At 43.9% G+C, this 17,523-nt stretch overlaps 3 protein-coding genes across 5 annotated transcripts; 1 reads left to right on the forward strand and 2 right to left on the reverse strand.

Moving 5' to 3' along the window:
- Positions 1 to 346: 346 nt before the first annotated feature.
- Positions 347 to 2,729, reverse strand: LOC146648449 (alpha-2-HS-glycoprotein-like). The gene is made up of 7 exons (XM_085389140.1): positions 2,452 to 2,729; positions 1,984 to 2,091; positions 1,812 to 1,893; positions 1,541 to 1,695; positions 1,352 to 1,447; positions 1,149 to 1,220; positions 347 to 1,025 (listed from the first exon to the last, which is right to left on the reverse strand). Exons 1-7 carry the CDS (start codon positions 2,647 to 2,649, stop codon positions 576 to 578), a joined length of 1,161 nt encoding a protein of 386 aa, XP_085245266.1. The 5' UTR covers positions 2,650 to 2,729; the 3' UTR covers positions 347 to 575.
- Positions 2,730 to 4,222: 1,493 nt separating this feature from the next.
- On the forward strand, positions 4,223 to 8,926 carry LOC146648450 (sentrin-specific protease 5-like). 3 transcript variants are annotated; one of them, XM_085389760.1, is made up of 12 exons: positions 4,223 to 4,451; positions 4,542 to 4,630; positions 5,030 to 5,655; positions 5,758 to 5,970; positions 6,044 to 6,149; positions 6,225 to 6,372; positions 6,485 to 6,532; positions 7,489 to 7,566; positions 7,755 to 7,892; positions 7,968 to 8,051; positions 8,139 to 8,189; positions 8,273 to 8,926. In XM_085389760.1, exons 3-12 carry the CDS (start codon positions 5,289 to 5,291, stop codon positions 8,387 to 8,389), a joined length of 1,350 nt encoding a protein of 449 aa, XP_085245886.1. In that variant the 5' UTR covers positions 4,223 to 4,451; positions 4,542 to 4,630; positions 5,030 to 5,288; the 3' UTR covers positions 8,390 to 8,926. The 3 variants fall into 3 exon arrangements, with proteins under 3 accessions (XP_085245886.1, XP_085245884.1, XP_085245885.1); XM_085389758.1 differs by having other exon boundaries at positions 4,224 to 4,451; positions 5,030 to 5,970; XM_085389759.1 differs by having other exon boundaries at positions 4,224 to 4,451; positions 5,033 to 5,970.
- A 71-nt stretch (positions 8,927 to 8,997) lies between these two features.
- On the reverse strand, positions 8,998 to 16,746 carry LOC146648451 (protein crumbs homolog 1-like). Its single transcript, XM_085389757.1, has 8 exons — positions 16,613 to 16,746; positions 15,400 to 16,371; positions 13,681 to 14,231; positions 13,385 to 13,550; positions 10,802 to 11,711; positions 10,676 to 10,717; positions 10,443 to 10,565; positions 8,998 to 10,324 (listed from the first exon to the last, which is right to left on the reverse strand). The coding sequence occupies exons 1-8, from the start codon at positions 16,659 to 16,661 to the stop codon at positions 10,072 to 10,074; spliced, it is 3,066 nt and encodes a 1,021-aa protein (XP_085245883.1). The 5' UTR covers positions 16,662 to 16,746; the 3' UTR covers positions 8,998 to 10,071.
- Positions 16,747 to 17,523: the final 777 nt, after the last annotated feature.

Genomic DNA, 17,523 nt, shown 5'->3' on the forward strand with positions numbered 1-17,523 from the left:
ATTGACCTGTATGTTTGTCTGTCTGTAACCTGAGAAACTCAGGTCGATGGGATAAAATATCTTATCAACATTTTCACATTGAAATCTTTAAATAGCCTCTTATGATTATGAAGTGTGAACTCTTTCATACTTGGATGTATGAGTATCCTGGTGTTTTCATTCATTTCTGAAATGTTGAGTTGTGGTGAGCATGGATGTGCAGAGGAAAAGCTGCTGTTGTTCATGGCTGTATCAGAAATGTCAGCCGGTTCACAGGAGGGTCGTTGGCATGAGTCAACACAACAGGCAAACAGCACTGTGGACTTTTGAAATCGTTCTAGAGGACTTTGCAGAATGACGGCAAGAACTACAGTACAAATGATCAGTGTGTCCTCATTAACCCTGTAAATTCACTTGAGATTTATTCAACATCTTTACAGACAATTTGACAGAGAAGCTTGTCTGATTTGACAGTTTAAAACAATGAATTATTTCTCATTGGTTGGTGTTTTGTTACATCTACTGGAAATGGCTAATGTATCAAAGGTGCTCTGCTACAAATGAAAGCAAGTATAGAGTCTGTGAGACTTGGACACTTAGAAGAACCTGACTCTTCCTGGGCAGACTGGCACGAGAGTAACTGGTCCTGTTTGAACAGCAGGAGCATCAACCACGGCAGCAGCTGCAGCAGATACATCTCTCTTCTTCAAGTTAGGTGAGCTTTCCTTCAATAAAGATTCTCCAGCTGAGTCAGAATCTGCAGCAAGGGCAGGATCTGCAGCGAGAGCAGGGTCTGCAACTGGAGCTGGATCTGCAGCTGGAGCTGGATCTGCAGCTGGAGCAGCAGCAGCAGGGACGACAGGTACAACTTCATCTGATTCTGCTGACTCTGCAGATAACAGGACGTTTTGATGGGGGTTGTGGAGAGCAGTCAGTTTGTGGTGGCTGTGGCCGTGCTTGTGTGACAGGCCGTGTGTGTGCACATGAACCACTGGTGGTAGGACGGGGTCTGCAGCTGCAGTGCTGTTGGCATCTACAATGGGAATCTAAAAAAATGACATCAGTGAGAGAAAAACAGTTCTTAATGTTTTCTATGTGAACGTTAGATGGTGAATGTTGTTTTGTCTTCATGAAGCAGAACATATTAGAAGTCAGATGCAGTATTTTACCAGAGTGGAGAACATCTTGCAGTCCACACTGTGCTGGGCGATTGTACCTTTGGCTGTACAAATCCCACGAGCCTGGAGAGAGAGGCACAGCTCTCAGTTTTGTTCATTTTCAACATCTGGTGACCTGATTGAACATTTCTCCATCTCAGATCAGCTGAACAGGCCTGAAAACAAACTGAGTGCTTTTACTACTGTGTACTCACAGCCATGGCATCGCTGAGAGGCACGCAGGGATCCTCGGTGCAGTTTCCCTCAACAACCACATATTCTGTTATGAAGATGGGCCCACCAGACACAACCTGAGAGTATTAAACAGCACTGATGAACTGACAGCTGCAGGTTAAAGCATGCAGCTGTGTTACATCTGGTAAAAAGTATCCTGACTGTCTGACCTGTGATGACAACCTTCCAACCTCGAGAAGAACATGTGTCGTGTTCACAGTCATGTTGTTGAAGGTTGTCAGAGAGGCATGGACAAAGTCCAGCGCATCGGTGTTATTGAGGGGAAGGAGGCTGGGACAGCCCAAACACAAATCCTCTGTGGATACTACAAGTCGAGCAGGAAAGTCACATACAGGTTATTGACACATGCAGTATGTATGGACACTGCTGTGGTTTGTTCTTTGTAATCATTTGGATGAGAGCAGCATCTGTGATCTTTACCCTCTGATTTGCACTTGAATGCAATGACCTTCAGAACACCGCCAACCTTCTTCAGCACCACATCACAGTCTCCTTCTACCGCCTGGAAGAGAACGAAGAATCAAAGTAGGTTGATCAGAACTAATATCGACTGAATTACAGGAGTCGAAGCCTGAGAGCTTCTGCGTCTCACCGTCTGTACTTTGGGCCTGACTGTGCAGTTGGCAAGAGGCAGTGGGTCCAACACGTGACAGTCTGTCTCCAGCAGGTCAACTTCCATGTCGTATTCATCTCCGTCTGGCTAAAAAAGCAAAAATATATACAAATCACTGCACAATTGTTACATTACTTTTAAAAAATGTAGTGCATAAGATGGTAATTGACTAAATTCTGCTGTATATATTATTCCAGATGCAGGTGAACATATAAGAGCTCCTATTAGCAAAAATAGAGCACATAGCTGCTTTTGATTTAGTCTGAAAATGTCCTAAAAAGTTAGAAAGAGAGGGGCACCATAAACAAAACTGTCTATAACATGATGCAGTATGGACTGCTACACTTAGTGTTTATCCTTCTTCTCTGCCCAGTAAACGTTATTCTTTTCTACTGTGTTCACACATTTCTGTATGTAACTAAACAGCACCTCCACCTGCTGACTTACCTTCGCGTAGACCTTGATGTCGTCGATCTGGTTCAGTACATACTTGTAGCCATGATGGTGCTGGGCGTTGAGGTAATCCTGCGCCACCAGAGCAGCCTCCTCCGCCTCGGGGGAGTCGCACAGAGGCCTTCGCACGATGGGTTGAGCCCATGTCCCCACCAACAGTCCCAGCACCACAGTGAAGCTCAGGAGATTCATTTCTGTGTGAAATGCAACAAAAATAAGGTATCACAGACGAGCAGATGCTGGTAAAGATGAGAGGCAGAGCTGGTGCAGGTCGCTGCTTATATATCCTGTACTTTAAACATGAAAACAGAGCCAAGTTAAACACCATGTTCATCCCTCCTGACTCTTGCGTCACATGGTGCTGCTCTTTTTTTTTTTTTTTTTTTTTTTTTTAAAGGATAACTGCCAAAGCAAATGGAAACTCACAAAGTCTAGCGTGGGACGAGCAGCCTTTAGTTCAAATCAGTTTTAGTGTCACACTCCTGCAACATATACTGACACCTGTCTCTATGTCTGCCGTGAATATATATCAAATATTACATGTGAGAAGATCTTTGGGTTCACTCGTATTGTGTAACCAGCTGTCTCCCTCAACAGAGGTCACGCTGGTCATCTACAGAGCTGGGCCCCACTGTCAGCAGGGATCTGCGGACTTGCTCAATGATACTAAAAAAAAGAAAAAAAACAGGATGTTTGCCAGGTTTTGGGGGGGACAGCGACCATCTGCTTATTACACCAGTGTCACTCAAGGTCAGCAGCAGGCCGCAAACAGAGATACTGATGAGAAGATTTCAAATGTTTTCTCAAATGAGCAATAAAGTGCAGACTGAGGACCGCCGCAGAGTCTTTCCATTCCCTCTAGAATACTTCACAAAGCTTTGAGGTTTAATAACTTTAGTAAAAACACACGGTCACTTCCATTCAGCATTAAATCACAGATATGTTACAGTACCATGCAAACGTCTCGAGCCACGGCCATTTCTTTAGATTTAGCTTTGAATGAGCCCTTTAAACTGTATCTTTAGGCTACATTGTTAGTAGCAGCCTACCACAAGAACAACCTCCCAAGTTTGTTTGGCTTCTCCTGAAAATAGTTTAGATTTTTCCCAACTGCTTTTAAAATTGAAATCTTGTGGCAGAGACTTCATTTTTAAAAGACTTCCTGCAGCCTCTGCTACGTGCAGAGACTGCAGGGAAGTCCATAATGTTTTTGTTTGGCTTATCATTTTCATGTTTAGTTTTGTGGATTCTGGAATTGTTTAATAGTCAATGACTGCAGAAGGTTGGAAGGCAAACAAGACATTTTTTATTCTGATGTTTCTGTAGCTTTGTATTTATTAATGAGACATGATTTCTTTGACTGGTGTTTTAATGATATTGCAAGATCAACTTTAAAGACAAAACAGAAATGGATGATGGATGAAAAAGCATAAGGGGTAAGAGTGTTGAGAGTAATGGAAACTAGAAAGAAGAACTTATTGTGGTCTTATTTTGCAAAGTAAAGGGATGTATAAGTTGAAGTTGAAGATACGGTATATTTACCCGGGTTATCAAGATTTGTTGTAACACTTGTTTCTATAAAATTTCTATAAAATAAAATCCCTGAACGCACAGAGAGGGCCTGCAGGGGGCAGTGACACACTTTAATGTAACTAAACGGACGTCTAAAGAAGAAGATCGTGTTTTGATTGGTCAGGATGAGAGGGGCACGTGACTACATGTGACTGTTAACGGTCAACGGATTGGATGAAGCCGAAGTCTAACAACCAATCACAGCAAGACGTCGCTCACGTTGCGTCCGTCTGCGTGATCCAATCTTGCATCGGCTAACCTGAATGCTAAGTAAGCTAAAGAGTTTTAGCTCCAAACGCCGTGTTCTGAATAAAAAACGCTCTGATTTATGTGAACGCACACACAGACAGGACGTGTCCGCGAAGAGCTTTCTCCGCTTCGAGGTTTCATTGAGCCAAACGAGGGGGAAACTGCGAGGCTACGTGAGTGTGTGGCTAGCTCCTCGTTTGTTGCAGGCAATTGTTGGGTGTCTTTAAACATCGCCGGCTTTTTTTTTTTTTTTTTTTTTTTAGCAAGGGTCTGTGATTGGAAACACGTGTCTGGAAGAAAGCAATTCAAGGCGGGCAAAACAGCGACCTGTACCCGCTCCGACAGCCTGGAGGTAACAAAATAATATTGCTTGTAAAAATAAAAATGTGTGTCTTTCTATGTGGGGACATGTGCTGCACACGCGCACCTGCAGGCAGGTCTGTAACTCTCAGACCTCTGACAACTTCTGAAAAAGGCCTCCTTCTCAGTATAAAGAGCTGATGCAAGTGCAAAAGCAACAACTGTGATGGAAGACCTGTTCAGATCATTTGCCTTGGTAAAAGAAGCAGTAAGTAATTAGTCCATATGCACATTGTTAGTAGCAGCCTGCTACTAAAATTCTTCTCTACCTGAGAAGAATTTACCAGCGTTCAGCCACTGATCGGTTCACCGTAGGATCAGATCTATTTATGAAATCCTTTTTCATCAAAGTGAGGCTCATGTGTAATCAAACTTTTGTTCTGTGTCGCAGCAGATGGTCAGACTGTGAAACCAAAGCCAGGACAGGGACCCCTAAGTAAGCTGTGAGGATCGTGTCAAATTGTGAATTCTTCAGACCTCATGTTATTTCACCTTTCCACTTCAAGGTGAAATTGTCTCATCTAACAGCGGCTGGATCATGGCCCGGAAACCATGTAGCTCCGTGTGTTGGTTTGTTGCTAAATGCTGCTACATTTGAGCCGCCTCGCTCACACTTGGCTCTCCGGAAAGCGTTCTTCACTCTCTGCCAAATGCACCGAGCACAGAGCCAGCGGAGCAAAGCGAAATACTTGAAGAGGAGGAAGGGATCCATTTCTTTAATCAATGGGGTCTCTCACATGTCCAGGCGAGCCAAGAGGCGCTTGTACTGTAAACTACAGCTTTGGATGTGGAGGAAGTGGAGAGAGAAGTGCCACTTTGGGATATTTAGAGCTAAAAAACGCTTTGGCTCGGGCCCTGGCCTCAGTTTAAAGACACAAAAAAATAAAAGGAAAGCGTACCACGCGCTGAATGCAGCAAAAACATCAGTCCTTGTGTCAGCTCTTGGATGTGATACTGGAGGTTCAGAGGATCCCCTTAAAAGACAGAACCAGGATGTGAACACAGATGCTGCTGCAGGTACTGATGGTGAAACCATTACAGGAGAAACTTTGGTACACATTGGTGAAATTAGAGAGCCTTTAAGACACTGTCATAGTATCCAATCTTCATTAAATGCAGACAGTTACACATGTGAAGACGTCACACAGAGCAGGGTACCAGGAACAACTCCTGCACAAAGACTCGAGGTCGGCAGCCCATCAGCACAGACTGCTGGTACTCCAGGCCAGGACCAGAGTACAGTCACAGATACTGATGAGACCATCAGTAGTAAAAAAACAGTATCCCCTCACACTGATGTCAGCCTGAACGCACTGACGAAGGACATCCACGGTATGTGCATCGTTAACATTTGGTGCAACTTTCTTCTCTGGGCCGTTTGTTAAGAGTTTCTGTGTTTCTCCAGAGTTTCTTGATGACTTCTACATGAAATATGGAAGCTTAATCCCATTACGTAAGAACGACGTCTTGAGGCATCTCAAGGGGAAGTTTTACACTGGTTTAAGTGACAGGTAAATCAGAATTCTGTTGTTGTGGTAAAGAGTAAGTGGGAGCTTTCTGAGCGTTGCCCGTTTGTGTCTGTTCAGGAAAAACACAGTCCTCTCTGAGGTTACCAGATACCGAGCTGCGATCCTCCAGAAGCCCGTCCGGTCTTTTCAGGTGGTCTACAAGAAACACACGTTGACTCTGGACGATTTGTTGACGCTGGCAGATCAGAACTGGCTCAACGACCAGGTTAGCATCATCTATAACACCAAACACGCCATGCTTTACTGGATTCACTGGAGTGTGAATGTTTAAGATCAATGTAACGGGTGTGTGTACGCATTTGTTGTTTCTGTTGAAGGTTATGAACATGTACGGGGAACTGATCATGGATTCTTCCCATCACAAGGTAATTAAACAAAGCTCTAAATGAAGATCTAAAAATGCTGGAATTTTTCTTGCATCGGAACGCTAAGCGAGGAAAGATTTCACCTACCGGACTTATTCATTAAAGGGACTATAAGGCTGTATGTATTTCTATATTATTTAACGAGGTCAGTTTATTTACTCCAGACTGTTTAAAATGCTTTTTACCCCTCCGCTGTAAAAGGCTGACGGAGTATTGCTGTCACCCTGCCGGGCAGGCAGGCATGGAGGAGGAGGAGAGCTGGAGAGGGAATCAAGCCAGTTTCAGGAACAGTTTCTGCTCCTCTGTACAAGGAGGAGCAGGAGCCCCACAAAATGACTTCCAGCTGCTCTCTATGAGGAGAGCAGCTGGAACCTAATGTGGGGCTAAAGGACATGAGAACCTAATGTCCTTTAGTTGGAGCTCACAGATGATCTTCGTGCAGCTCGACTGGCTTTCGGTGCCACAGATCACCAGAACGGGCAAGTCGACCACTGGCACCCGTCGCTTTTCACACATGAGAGCAGATTCACTGAACTTGTGTAGCAGACCTGAGTCTGAAGATATCATCCAAACGTGATACTCTCTGCAGCATCAGCCAGGATGATTGGTTAGGCAGTCGGTCAGTGATGCTCTGGTGACGAATAGCCTCTGAGCGTCAAACATGGCTCAGCTTGTTAGCCAGTGCTGCGTTGAGTGCTGTTAGATATGGAGATGAAATCCACAGACCTACAGTTAGACCTTATGCTGGTGCAGTAGGCCCCAGGTTCCTTGCTAGTAGCCCATGTAGTGCTGTGGACTACCCCTAGGAGTACTGGTACCCCAATATGAGACAATACTGTAGATATCGTTCCAATATTTATCCTATTACTTGAAAGCGATGTTTGATCCTAGAACTTTTAAATCTACGTATTTTTAATTGTTATAAACTGATGATTTCTGTTTGTCTTCGCTTTTAGGTCCATTTTCTCAACAGTTTCTTCCACCGGCAGCTGATGACCAAAGGATACGATGGTGTTAAGCGATGGACGAAGCAGGTGAGCTCTTAGATGGAAATGATGTGATACCCTTGTTAGTCATGCAGCTTTCTATTGCCATGTTTCTCCCAGAAGCAAAAAGAACTAACATAACTTTTATTTCTATGCAATGAAAAGTATGAAAAAAGTCTCTAAAGAACTAAGGAGTGGGTGGGATGGGTGGCTGTGATCTCGTGTGTCTCGTCCAGGTGGATTTGTTTTCTAAGAGACTTCTTTTGGTGCCTATCCATCTGGAGGTTCACTGGTGTTTGGTGACTGCCGACATCGTCCAAAAGAAAATCTGCCTTTATGACTCTCAAGGGAACGGGCTCCAGAAAGTTGGAAGGGTAATTACACACTTCACGTACACGCAGTTACTTTGACAAAATACTTTTTCTATCTAAACGTTTTCCTCTCAACAGAACATCCTGAAATACTTGATGACCGAAGCAAAAGAAAAGAAGCAAACTGCTTTTGAAAGCGGTTGGACGGTGGCGTTCGATGAGGTACGTCGTCCTGGTTTAAACTGTTACCTGTTTGAACGCTCGCTCTCACTGACACGATGTGCTGTCTCCCCCTGCTGCTCCTCGCAGAAAGTCCCGCAGCAGACCAACGAGAACGACTGCGGAGTTTTTGTTCTGGAGGTATGTGCGACTTTGTTCGCGTGCATGATCGTTTCAGATTTGTTTCTGTTGCTTGCTCACTACATGATATTGCTCTTTTACAGTATTCTAGATGCCTTGCTCTGACAAGACCCCTCCACTTCTCACAAAAAGACATACCAAAGATACGAAAGAGGATCTACAAAGAGCTCTGCGACTGTAAGCTCCATGAACAGGACTGATGAGTCATTAACTTGTTGGATGGATGTGTTTTGGTATAAAAATAACATAATAAGCAACTTAAAGAAGTCCAGATGCTTTTCTTTCCAAGCTCCTTGGACTACGATGACCTGGTCCAAGGATGACTGAGAACCTTCACAGACAACATCGTGTAGGGTGTGATTGTGGTAGCAGCTCCACAGCGGCCTTACATTATGTATATAATGTGAAAATACGATCCCTGCTGCGAAATATAATTCACTCGTCAGGTCACATTTTCATCCATTTTGGTAACTACTGCATATGATCAGTATTTAATCAAGCATGTCTTTGAGAGGAGAAGACGAGTGGACTTACCTGGAGCCATACGGAGTCTGTCCTGTCCTGTGTCCGTTTGGCAGCTACTATGTTTCTGTGAATCTTATTGGCACCATTGTTAGCATCAGATTTGACCTGTTATCACCAGATGAGTGAATTGAAGTAGTGTTTTCTTGAATGTGCCTGTTTCAGATGAGCAATATGTATACAAAGGATTTAAATAAAAACTGTCATTTTCCAAACATTTCACATTTATTTATATTTGTTTCTCCTAAAAGAGACCTTTAATGCTCATTTCCATCTACATGTTTTTTTCCTGTGACTCAGAGTAGGTTTGCATGATTCATATTTCAGTATGATCCTTTTTTTTTTAAATCACATATTGGACCTTTTGCAGCCCGTCAGGTGTGCCTGATAGTCATATTAGGCATATCACATCACACAGTGCCAAAAGTAGAAAAAAAAATGCATAAAAGTGAGTGTTTAACTCACGTTTGCATTTGCTGACCTCACCAGTTCAGTCTCTATCCATGTTTAACATGAGCATCTACAATTGTAGATGCTATGTTTGAGAAATGAAGGAAAAGCATAATGGGTTCCCTTTCAAGATCAGATACTGTATGCAGGACAACTTATTTTATATTACGTTACATAAATATTTGTAAATACGTCTTAGATACATATATTGTAATTTCAGTTTCATCCACTTGATTATAACTATGCGAGGAACAGTTACAAAACCCAGTGAGAGAAAAGCTGTCGCACAGATCAAAAAGTGGATATTTAAGGCACACAAAGAGCTCTCTAAAGTGTAGTTTTCAGTATTAGAACCAGATTCACACACTGTCAAAAACACGATGGAGTATGTATTGTTCAACATAACCAAATAAACCTGTTCACAACAGACACATCTCTATTGCTGACCCTGTCAATACATTACACGAATACGTAACGTATATCAACAGCCACTGTTCCTCGTTAGCAGCTCGTTGTAAAGCTGAGATTTAAAAAAAATTGTCTTCATAAAAAATTCAAACATTCATAAAAGTCTCATGTTTACGAGTGCACACTGAAACCAAGAGCTGTGTATCTGCAACACGGACCACTTAAATACTGCAGGTATTATGTAGATTAATGCAGATACACCTGGTTTATCAACCTAAATCACAAGAGGCCACAAAGGAGAACAGTTTCCCCTTACCACGGAGACTATGTAGGTAGATATATTTGCTCGCAATGTCTGTGGACGTGTATGTTCCCACAGGAAGAGATAAAACTGATTCATACAGCCCAAAGATGTTGCAGATCTCCTCCAGTAGATGTGCTGTTGTGGCTGATTAACCCTTCACATCGAGCTAGGTCTGATTTTATTCATCATAAAGAGGGTCTAATCGTTGATCTGGAACCCCCACTCAATTTCTGGCTCGTCGTCGAGACGAATCACGAGGTAGGACACGAGCTGGAAGAGGTTCTGCCACAGGCCCAGGAAGAGGTACAAGTAGAAGTCGCTGACGTCTATTTGGCAGTGAATCCCCGAGTAATTCATGTCGCACACGCACTCAAAACTGTTCACATAGTTGACACAGAAACCTCCGTTCATACAGGGGTCAGAGGCACATTCATCCACGTCCTTCTCACACCTGAAAGGAAAATTTAAAAAAGTTCTGTTTTTGGCCACCTGGGGGCAGTAGCTGCACTGAAATGGACTTTTAAAATCACAAGTTGCGTGCAAATTAACTATCATTATGCATGTCATACCATTGTCCCGCGAAGCCAGGCAGGCAGTAACAAGCATCATCAGCCTCGGAGCAGCTTCCTCCATTAAAGCAGCTGTAGTTCCACCGTGTACCCGTGCATGTAGACACGGGCAACCGAGGAAGTCTGGGCAAACATCAGAAGAGAGAAAGTAAACACTGTTTAATTCAGAAATGGTTGATTTGTTGTTTACTTGGTTAAGTGAAGTGTGTTGAATTTGATGTAAAAGCACTTACGGATTGGTCTCGATGTACCATGGGATTTCAGGGAGTTTCTCGCTGTAATAGAGAAGTTTGCAAATCAGCACAACTGGTGACATTGCTATGTCTGGTGACACTGAAATCAACTCTTGAGGAACTCACTCGCAGTACTGGCCGGTCATATTTTGAGGGCATAGACAGGAGTACGTCTGGAAGCCTTTGAGGCACGTGGCGCCGTGGCTGCAATTGCTTTTTTCACACATATCGACTTCTACCTCACATTGCTCGCCGCTGTACCCCTGCTCACACGCACACTTATACCCTCCAGGTAGGCTGACACAGTTGCCGTAGAGACAGGGCCCGGAGATGCAGGGGTCTGTCGAGTCTTGACACAGGTGGCCCGTCCACTCGGAGGAACACGTGCACTGATGCAGGTCAAACAGGTCCTCGCAGACACCCTCGTTCCTGCAAGGGTTAGGTGTGCAAACACTGGCTCCCCAGCAGCCGTACAGCAGGGGAGCATTGCTGTTTATCCTCAAAAACTGCTCCTCCTGAGGTCTGGGCAGGTTCAGCTCTGTATCGGGGTGGAAAGGGAGAAGAAGCCCCCCAATCTCGACAGGACCCAGACAGCCAGACAGATCCACTCCAGCATTCAGGCTTAGACCACCCAGGAAGATGTCCGCTTCCTTGCTGAGAAACTCCAGGTCACCCACAGCTGTTTTGGGCATGCTAATGGCCTCCTTTCCTCCATCCACGACCATGATCCAACTGGAGGTCGATGCCTGGGTTTCCAAGCTGAGCTTCACAGTGTGCCACTTTCCATCACTGAACTGAGTCTGGCTTTGAATAGACACGTTGTCCTTGTCACCCCCAACCTGGAGATCCATGACCACATGAGAGTTCAGGAGAGAGACCGTCAGGTAGTTTGAGTCCTTGTGTGCATGCAGTAATGTGGCAGCAAGCCGTCTTGAGCGGAAGCTGAGGGAGACACTGGTCAGGCTGCGCTTAATCTTTCCATTGCTCCGGTACTGTGGAATGCTGCTTCCAAGCCGAAATGTCACATTAGACAAGCCTGTAGCAGAGACAGGGAGGAGCAGCTTACTTGTTGCAGTCTCAAAGCATCACACCCATACAGACTACAGTCCCCCCTGAACATTAAAGACTCATGTTTTCAGGTCTTGAAGAGTAACCTAATACCACATTGCTCTTAGTCCTCCCTGTGGCTGAAAGTTTGACACAACCCATTGTAAATATGCTCTACATTTTGGGGCGTGGGCCATATTATAGAGCAAATTAATCTTTTCCCAATTTCCTTTATTTTTAACACATGTACACAGTAGATTTTGTATTACTCGATTGTCCTTTTTCCTTTTCAGTTATCCAATATAGATGTGAGAAGAACTTTTCTCCCTTACAAATGCTAAAACAAAAAATAAATGCCATCTAAATTTGCAGGCCTATGTGAATTTAATTTTCTTTCTTTCAAAATCACTGTTCACATCTCTCAAAAGGAGTGTCTCAAACCCCGTAAAGTACCTTGAGGTTAGTCAAGGCTAATCCACTCCATAAAATACCCTTAAAACTACAGTCTACTTACAATGTAAGATTGGGACATGTTATTGGTTTTACTGTCAAATTACCAAGAAATTATGCTGCACTTAGAGCAGCAATTACTTAGAGTATGACTTATCCCCTTTCCTGTAAAATACCCAGAATTGTGGCACTATGTAAAGTTACTTACTAATTACTAAAAATTACTTACAGAGTTATTCAATTTATTTACAACAATTATTTATTTGCGTCCTCTAAAAGCATTATTCTAGTATTCCTACCTTTATGAATGTGTAGGTTATTATAATTACATTGTAATATCAAATAAAAAAAACCACTGACATTCCATTAAATTACAGGGGAATTACATGCTGAGTTGCACGCTGTATTATAAAGCGTTAAACCAGTTTCTTTAAGAACTGCATACTGCTCATGTTTAATAAAAAAACAGTCTGGTCTGCTTTTACAAAGTGCACCCTGTGAGCGGGAAGTTCCTAGTGTAGTCACAAGGTTAGAGTTTAATTAAGCTAATGTCTTTTTTCAGGACTCTGTAAGTTCAACCACACTTGACAGTAGCCTGGCAGCATAGCAAATACAAACATACCAACTCTGCCTCAGCGGAAACTGATTTGTACTGGCGTACAGAAGGAGATGATTCCACTTTATTCTGACTGAGCCTTAATAACTTCAACGAAAACATAATTCCAAAAACATCCAGTGTGAAATAACCCCACTGTCCTTACCGTTTGTTTTTATTTAAACAGCAAATTAGCTCAAAAACTGTTTAAAAAGCTACTGTTTTCCCCCTCCCCTCTGTGAACATGTGACTGCTCCAGGAAGACATGTCATCATAAACTACCACAGCCATGTGGCAGCAGAGTTAATCTGACCAGGGATTACCACGCCTTAGAGGAATCCCATGCAGGATCCCTGCCTCTACTGTGTTCCCTGCTGTAATCAACAGTGCTGTAATTAAAACTGTGTGTGCACCATTGAGTCCCCTAAAGGGACGTGCAGTGCTGATGATGTCTTCAGTGGATGTCAGTTCGCTTGCACATTACTTGTAAATTCTTCCAAATGCTTGCATGTGCCATGAATGGGAAATGAATTCTTAAAGAGTCTTTATTCCTCCCTGATGATGTACTTTCAGGACATGCATTATGCATGACTGGAACCTGTTATCAGGTTACTTACATTCAAAACCCTGAGAGAGGGGCTGACACATTGCAGCAGCTGGGCAGGGAGACAGCTCGCACCATTTCACCTCCTCACAGCGCCGCCCTGCAGTGTTGGGGGGGCAGTTGCAAATGAAATCATCCCACATGGAGTAACACACTCCCCCGTTAAGACAGGGGTTCACCTAATGCAGAGAAGACAGTATCAATTAATTATAAAGCACTCTTTCAGTGTTAGTGCAGACACCAGGGTCGCAAGGGGTAGCAGCTCATGCACAACAGCGTTATCGATATGGCAGCACTGCCATAACTCACAGCACAGGCGTTGTCGCTGCTGCATCCTTCTGCAACGCTGATGAGTTGTTCCAGGTTGTACGATTCTACCGGAGTTGATATTGGATAGAACTGCAGTCTTTTGTTGTTAATCCTCAGATCCTGGATGCATCCCTTGAAGTACCCGCCAAAAGAAGCCGATGCCCTTGAGTCTGGTAGCCCCCCGACATAAACCATATCCCCAGGATGGACCTGGATAAGCCTGATGGGTATAAAGCCCTGGCTTTGGGCTGACTGGAACAAGGTGGCTACCACTCCTTCCAGTTTCAGAGTCACCAGGTGGAAATGGCCGTCATTGATCACAGCCCGACCGACCAGGGTCTCAAAGTTGTTGACCTGAACTTTGATCATACCCGCTTCCAACCACAGGCGGAGGTACTGGCTTGTGGTGTTAGTCATGATAAGGAGCAGACCACTGGACTGTCTGGTGCGGATGAACATGGATATGATCACAGTATCACCTGGGTCATCATCCAATGAGAACACAGCATAGCTCTCGAGGTCTTTGTTTCCAAACCTGGCTGTGATGTACTCTGTATAAGCACGAGAAAGAGAGAAATTCATAATTTACTTAACAGGAGCAGTAAAGTCTTACATGTACAATCCCAGTAAAATCAAAAATGTGCAGCATCTCCAGTCTTTATGTAAGTGATAAAAAGATGTATCGTCTTATCTAACACCAAATAATCTCTAATCTCATTTTTAAGCAAAAGAATGCCATGATTATTGTACAGTTGTCAGTGTTATGGGAACTAAACGAGTTATTGTTTCAGTAAAAGGTTTTTACAATGAAGAAGGCTCGCGGGTCATTACAAGGAGGAGCTCCTCAGTTTGGCAACCAAAGAAGACACAAGTCCATAAGACTCCCTGATCTGGCAAACTGAAGGCATTCCCGGTCAATTCCTGAACACCACGTTTTTTTAATCCTCGATGCAGGTGTATGTTCTAAAAGCATGGCTGTTTGACTTGACAGTCTGCTATTTCTACCAGCTCCGTAAGCTCCTTTAACGTCTGCCGACTAATTTTATCCTGCAGGGTGCTTCTCTTCACAGCTCACCACTGACACTTGAGCAGCAAGATGACTCAGGCTGAGCTTGAACTTGAACCAGTGCACCTATATTTAAAGGGTATCTCCAATAATTTGTCATCAGCTAAATTAAATGTTATTCAGGATTCAGAAATGTTACCTAACAGAGATCAGGTTAGCGCTAATGGGTGTGGTTCAATGGAAATCGCACCACATCTATTAAACCAAAAGTTGCACAAGGCCAAAAAAGGCTTTTGCTCACAAAACCTACATATTTTTTAAAAGTTATAACCTCAGACTGAAACAGCCATTTGTTAAAGAGGACCTCCATTGCTGTGTTTCATTGTGGGAAAGAAAATTTGTTTTTTGAGGTTCTGTACCTAAAGAAATAAAAAGACTATGTAGGGAGGAGGCTGGGATGGAGAGACAGGTCAACAAAACACTGGATGCAGAGCTTTTTAATGCCATGACTTTATGCAGTATTTGATGTTGCAGGTAAGGAAACAAACACAGGAGAAGCCCTGAACAGTAGGCGGGGACAGACAAGGTTTTTGTGGATGGCGGAGCAAATAGGAAGAAAAACTGGGAACTAACAAGCAATTTGAGTTTATTTGAGAATCTAATTAAAAAATTTACACAGCTTGCAATGATGTTAATGTATATGTAAGTCTTACCCTCTGCACAGTTGTTTCCCTCATATGGCCTGTGGCACTCACAAAGGTAACCCCTCCAGCCTTGGCTAACACAGCGGCCTCGGTTCTGACACGGGCTGTCGTCACACTTGTCTTTGTCGCTGCACCCCACAGTGATGTTCGCCTGGATGTGTGAACCTTCTGGCGCTATAACCGGCAATAACAGCCGTGAGTCTACAAACACATCTCTGAAGCAGCCCAGAAAAGCAGGAGGGTAGTCTGCTTCCTCCACTGCCCTGCCCAGTGTCCAGTTCCCACTGATTGCTCCAATGAAGAGGCTGTGACGAACTGCTTCGGGCTCAGGGAGAGAGGAGGCCTGTTCAAGCAGCTGGACTTCAGCATTGGACTCTCTGGTGCAGCTTCCTTCAGTGCATAGCAGCCTGATGAGACTGACCACGCCACCCAGAGATGCTTCCACTGTGTGCCACTTGCTGTCAGACAAATATCCTGGAAGCTCTTGAACCAATGTGCTGGAGCCTTGGCCTCTCAGGCTGAGGAGGCAGAGATGCCCGTGCATCAGCTCGATGCTGAAGAGCAGATCGTCCACCCTGCGTTGTAAGAGGGTGCCAACCAGTTGTTCCGTCCTGAAGCTGAAGGTGACGTTAAGAGGAGCTTCTTGGTCTAGGAGCGGCATCTGTATGTACACATAGCCTCTGGACTCAAATGAGAAAACAGTAGGAGTCTGGCATTTAGGGCTCATGAAGCCAGCAGGGCAGATGCATGTGTAACTGTGGTGATCGTTCACAAATAAGGGAGAACACACTCCTCCATTCTCACACTGGTTCTCATTACAGCCTGTAAGTGCAACTGTGCAATTCTGTCCACCATACAGCTGCCCGTTTTGGCTCTGAGAGGCGCAAAGGCATCTGAATCCTCCATTGTGGCTCTCACATACACCACCGTTTTGGCATGGCTGCTGTTCACATCCACTGATGTCCTCGCTGGAGACGGTGTCTAGAGAACAGATTATAGTTCATTATAACTTTTTATACATATATTTGTGTAAACAGAGAGGCACGTAAAGCGTCTACACAAATGAATTAATTTTAAACATACAAAAAAAAATCAGCTGTACAAACTTCAGTACACTTCACTTCACTTCAAATATGCCAATGACGAGGTGAGAACGAGAGCAGAAAAACATACTAATGACTCTAATATTGACCTGTGAAAACAACACACAAGTTATATTTACCTGCAAAAAGCAACCACAGCATGCACAAATACACGCTGAATCTCAACATTGTCCCTTACAATCCTACAAACTGTTCAATATTTGGCAGGTTTGTTATTTTGGATCAAACACAGGTGAAAATACTTGCATGTGCACCTCCATCTTCACTGCCTGAGGACCACTGTTTGTGTGCGTTCACTGAAATGCATGGATCGCTGCACGCCAGATAGGAGGGATTAAGCTAATGCACTTACAATGTCTTACACGTTAAACGTGTTGGGGAAGGGAGGGGTGCACCCAAGAGGCTAATCTGAACAACTTCAAGCATGTTCCCTGGACAGAACTCTAATGTCCTCTTATGTAAGGGATGGCGATGCCAGAGGTGCCAGAGTTTGGGCACAACTGAAATTCAGTTTTATGCACATGTCCTGAAACATGGACACTAACGCAAATGGATGTGTGCACGTGCACACACATATGCACTGCAGGTTGAGTGCAGTTTGGCTGCAGTGGGTTGGATCAAGGCTCCAGTCTTTGAATGAGGCAAACTGAGGCCAGTGTTTCTAATCTGGGAAGCATCTTTGTCATTTAAATGCCTCTGACGTAACCACAATTCATTTAACTCTAAGAGCATTCACTTTGGTCTCTGGTACAACTAATGGGCTTGATGCTCTGTTTGTGTTGCTTATTTTACCATTGGTCTGGCTCAGGCTGATAAACCTAGGACTCCACCCTATGATGAGGGTTTTGAACTCTTAAACTCATTCACTGAAAATATTACCAAAATACTCCGTATTGCCATGCATTCACTTTAGTGAATTCAGAAGTACAGTGCTAACAATGTACTTCAAATTTAAATATACAGTACAACCAAATTGCCCTGCAGGAGGTGGGTGACTCTGTAAATTCTTCCACCTGGAGGGGCCACAGCC

This window comes from Rhamphochromis longiceps, linkage group LG18, assembly GCF_057381845.1.
Source record: "Rhamphochromis longiceps isolate RC_006_pf linkage group LG18, R_longiceps_female_GT1.1, whole genome shotgun sequence".
Classification (NCBI taxonomy): domain Eukaryota; kingdom Metazoa; phylum Chordata; class Actinopteri; order Cichliformes; family Cichlidae; genus Rhamphochromis; species Rhamphochromis longiceps.

Excerpts from the sequence above, each read along its gene's own strand:
- LOC146648450 (XM_085389758.1), top strand. The coding sequence starts at position 5,289 with ATGCACCGAGCACAGAGCCAGCGGAGCAAAGCGAAATACTTGAAGAGG. Across the intron at positions 5,971-6,043 it reads ACTGACGAAGGACATCCACG|AGTTTCTTGATGACTTCTAC; the intron begins GTATGTGCATCG and ends GTGTTTCTCCAG. Across the intron at positions 8,190-8,272 it reads GCGGAGTTTTTGTTCTGGAG|TATTCTAGATGCCTTGCTCT; the intron begins GTATGTGCGACT and ends GCTCTTTTACAG.
- LOC146648449 (XM_085389140.1), bottom strand. The coding sequence starts at position 2,649 with ATGAATCTCCTGAGCTTCACTGTGGTGCTGGGACTGTTGGTGGGGACA. Across the intron at positions 1,894-1,983 it reads TCAGGCCCAAAGTACAGACG|GCGGTAGAAGGAGACTGTGA; the intron begins GTGAGACGCAGA and ends GTTCTCTTCCAG. Across the intron at positions 1,696-1,811 it reads ATTCAAGTGCAAATCAGAGG|TATCCACAGAGGATTTGTGT; the intron begins GTAAAGATCACA and ends CTCGACTTGTAG.
- LOC146648451 (XM_085389757.1), bottom strand. The coding sequence starts at position 16,661 with ATGTTGAGATTCAGCGTGTATTTGTGCATGCTGTGGTTGCTTTTTGCA. Across the intron at positions 10,566-10,675 it reads TGGTACATCGAGACCAATCC|ACTTCCTCGGTTGCCCGTGT; the intron begins GTAAGTGCTTTT and ends ATGTTTGCCCAG. Across the intron at positions 10,325-10,442 it reads CCTGGCTTCGCGGGACAATG|GTGTGAGAAGGACGTGGATG; the intron begins GTATGACATGCA and ends TTTTCCTTTCAG.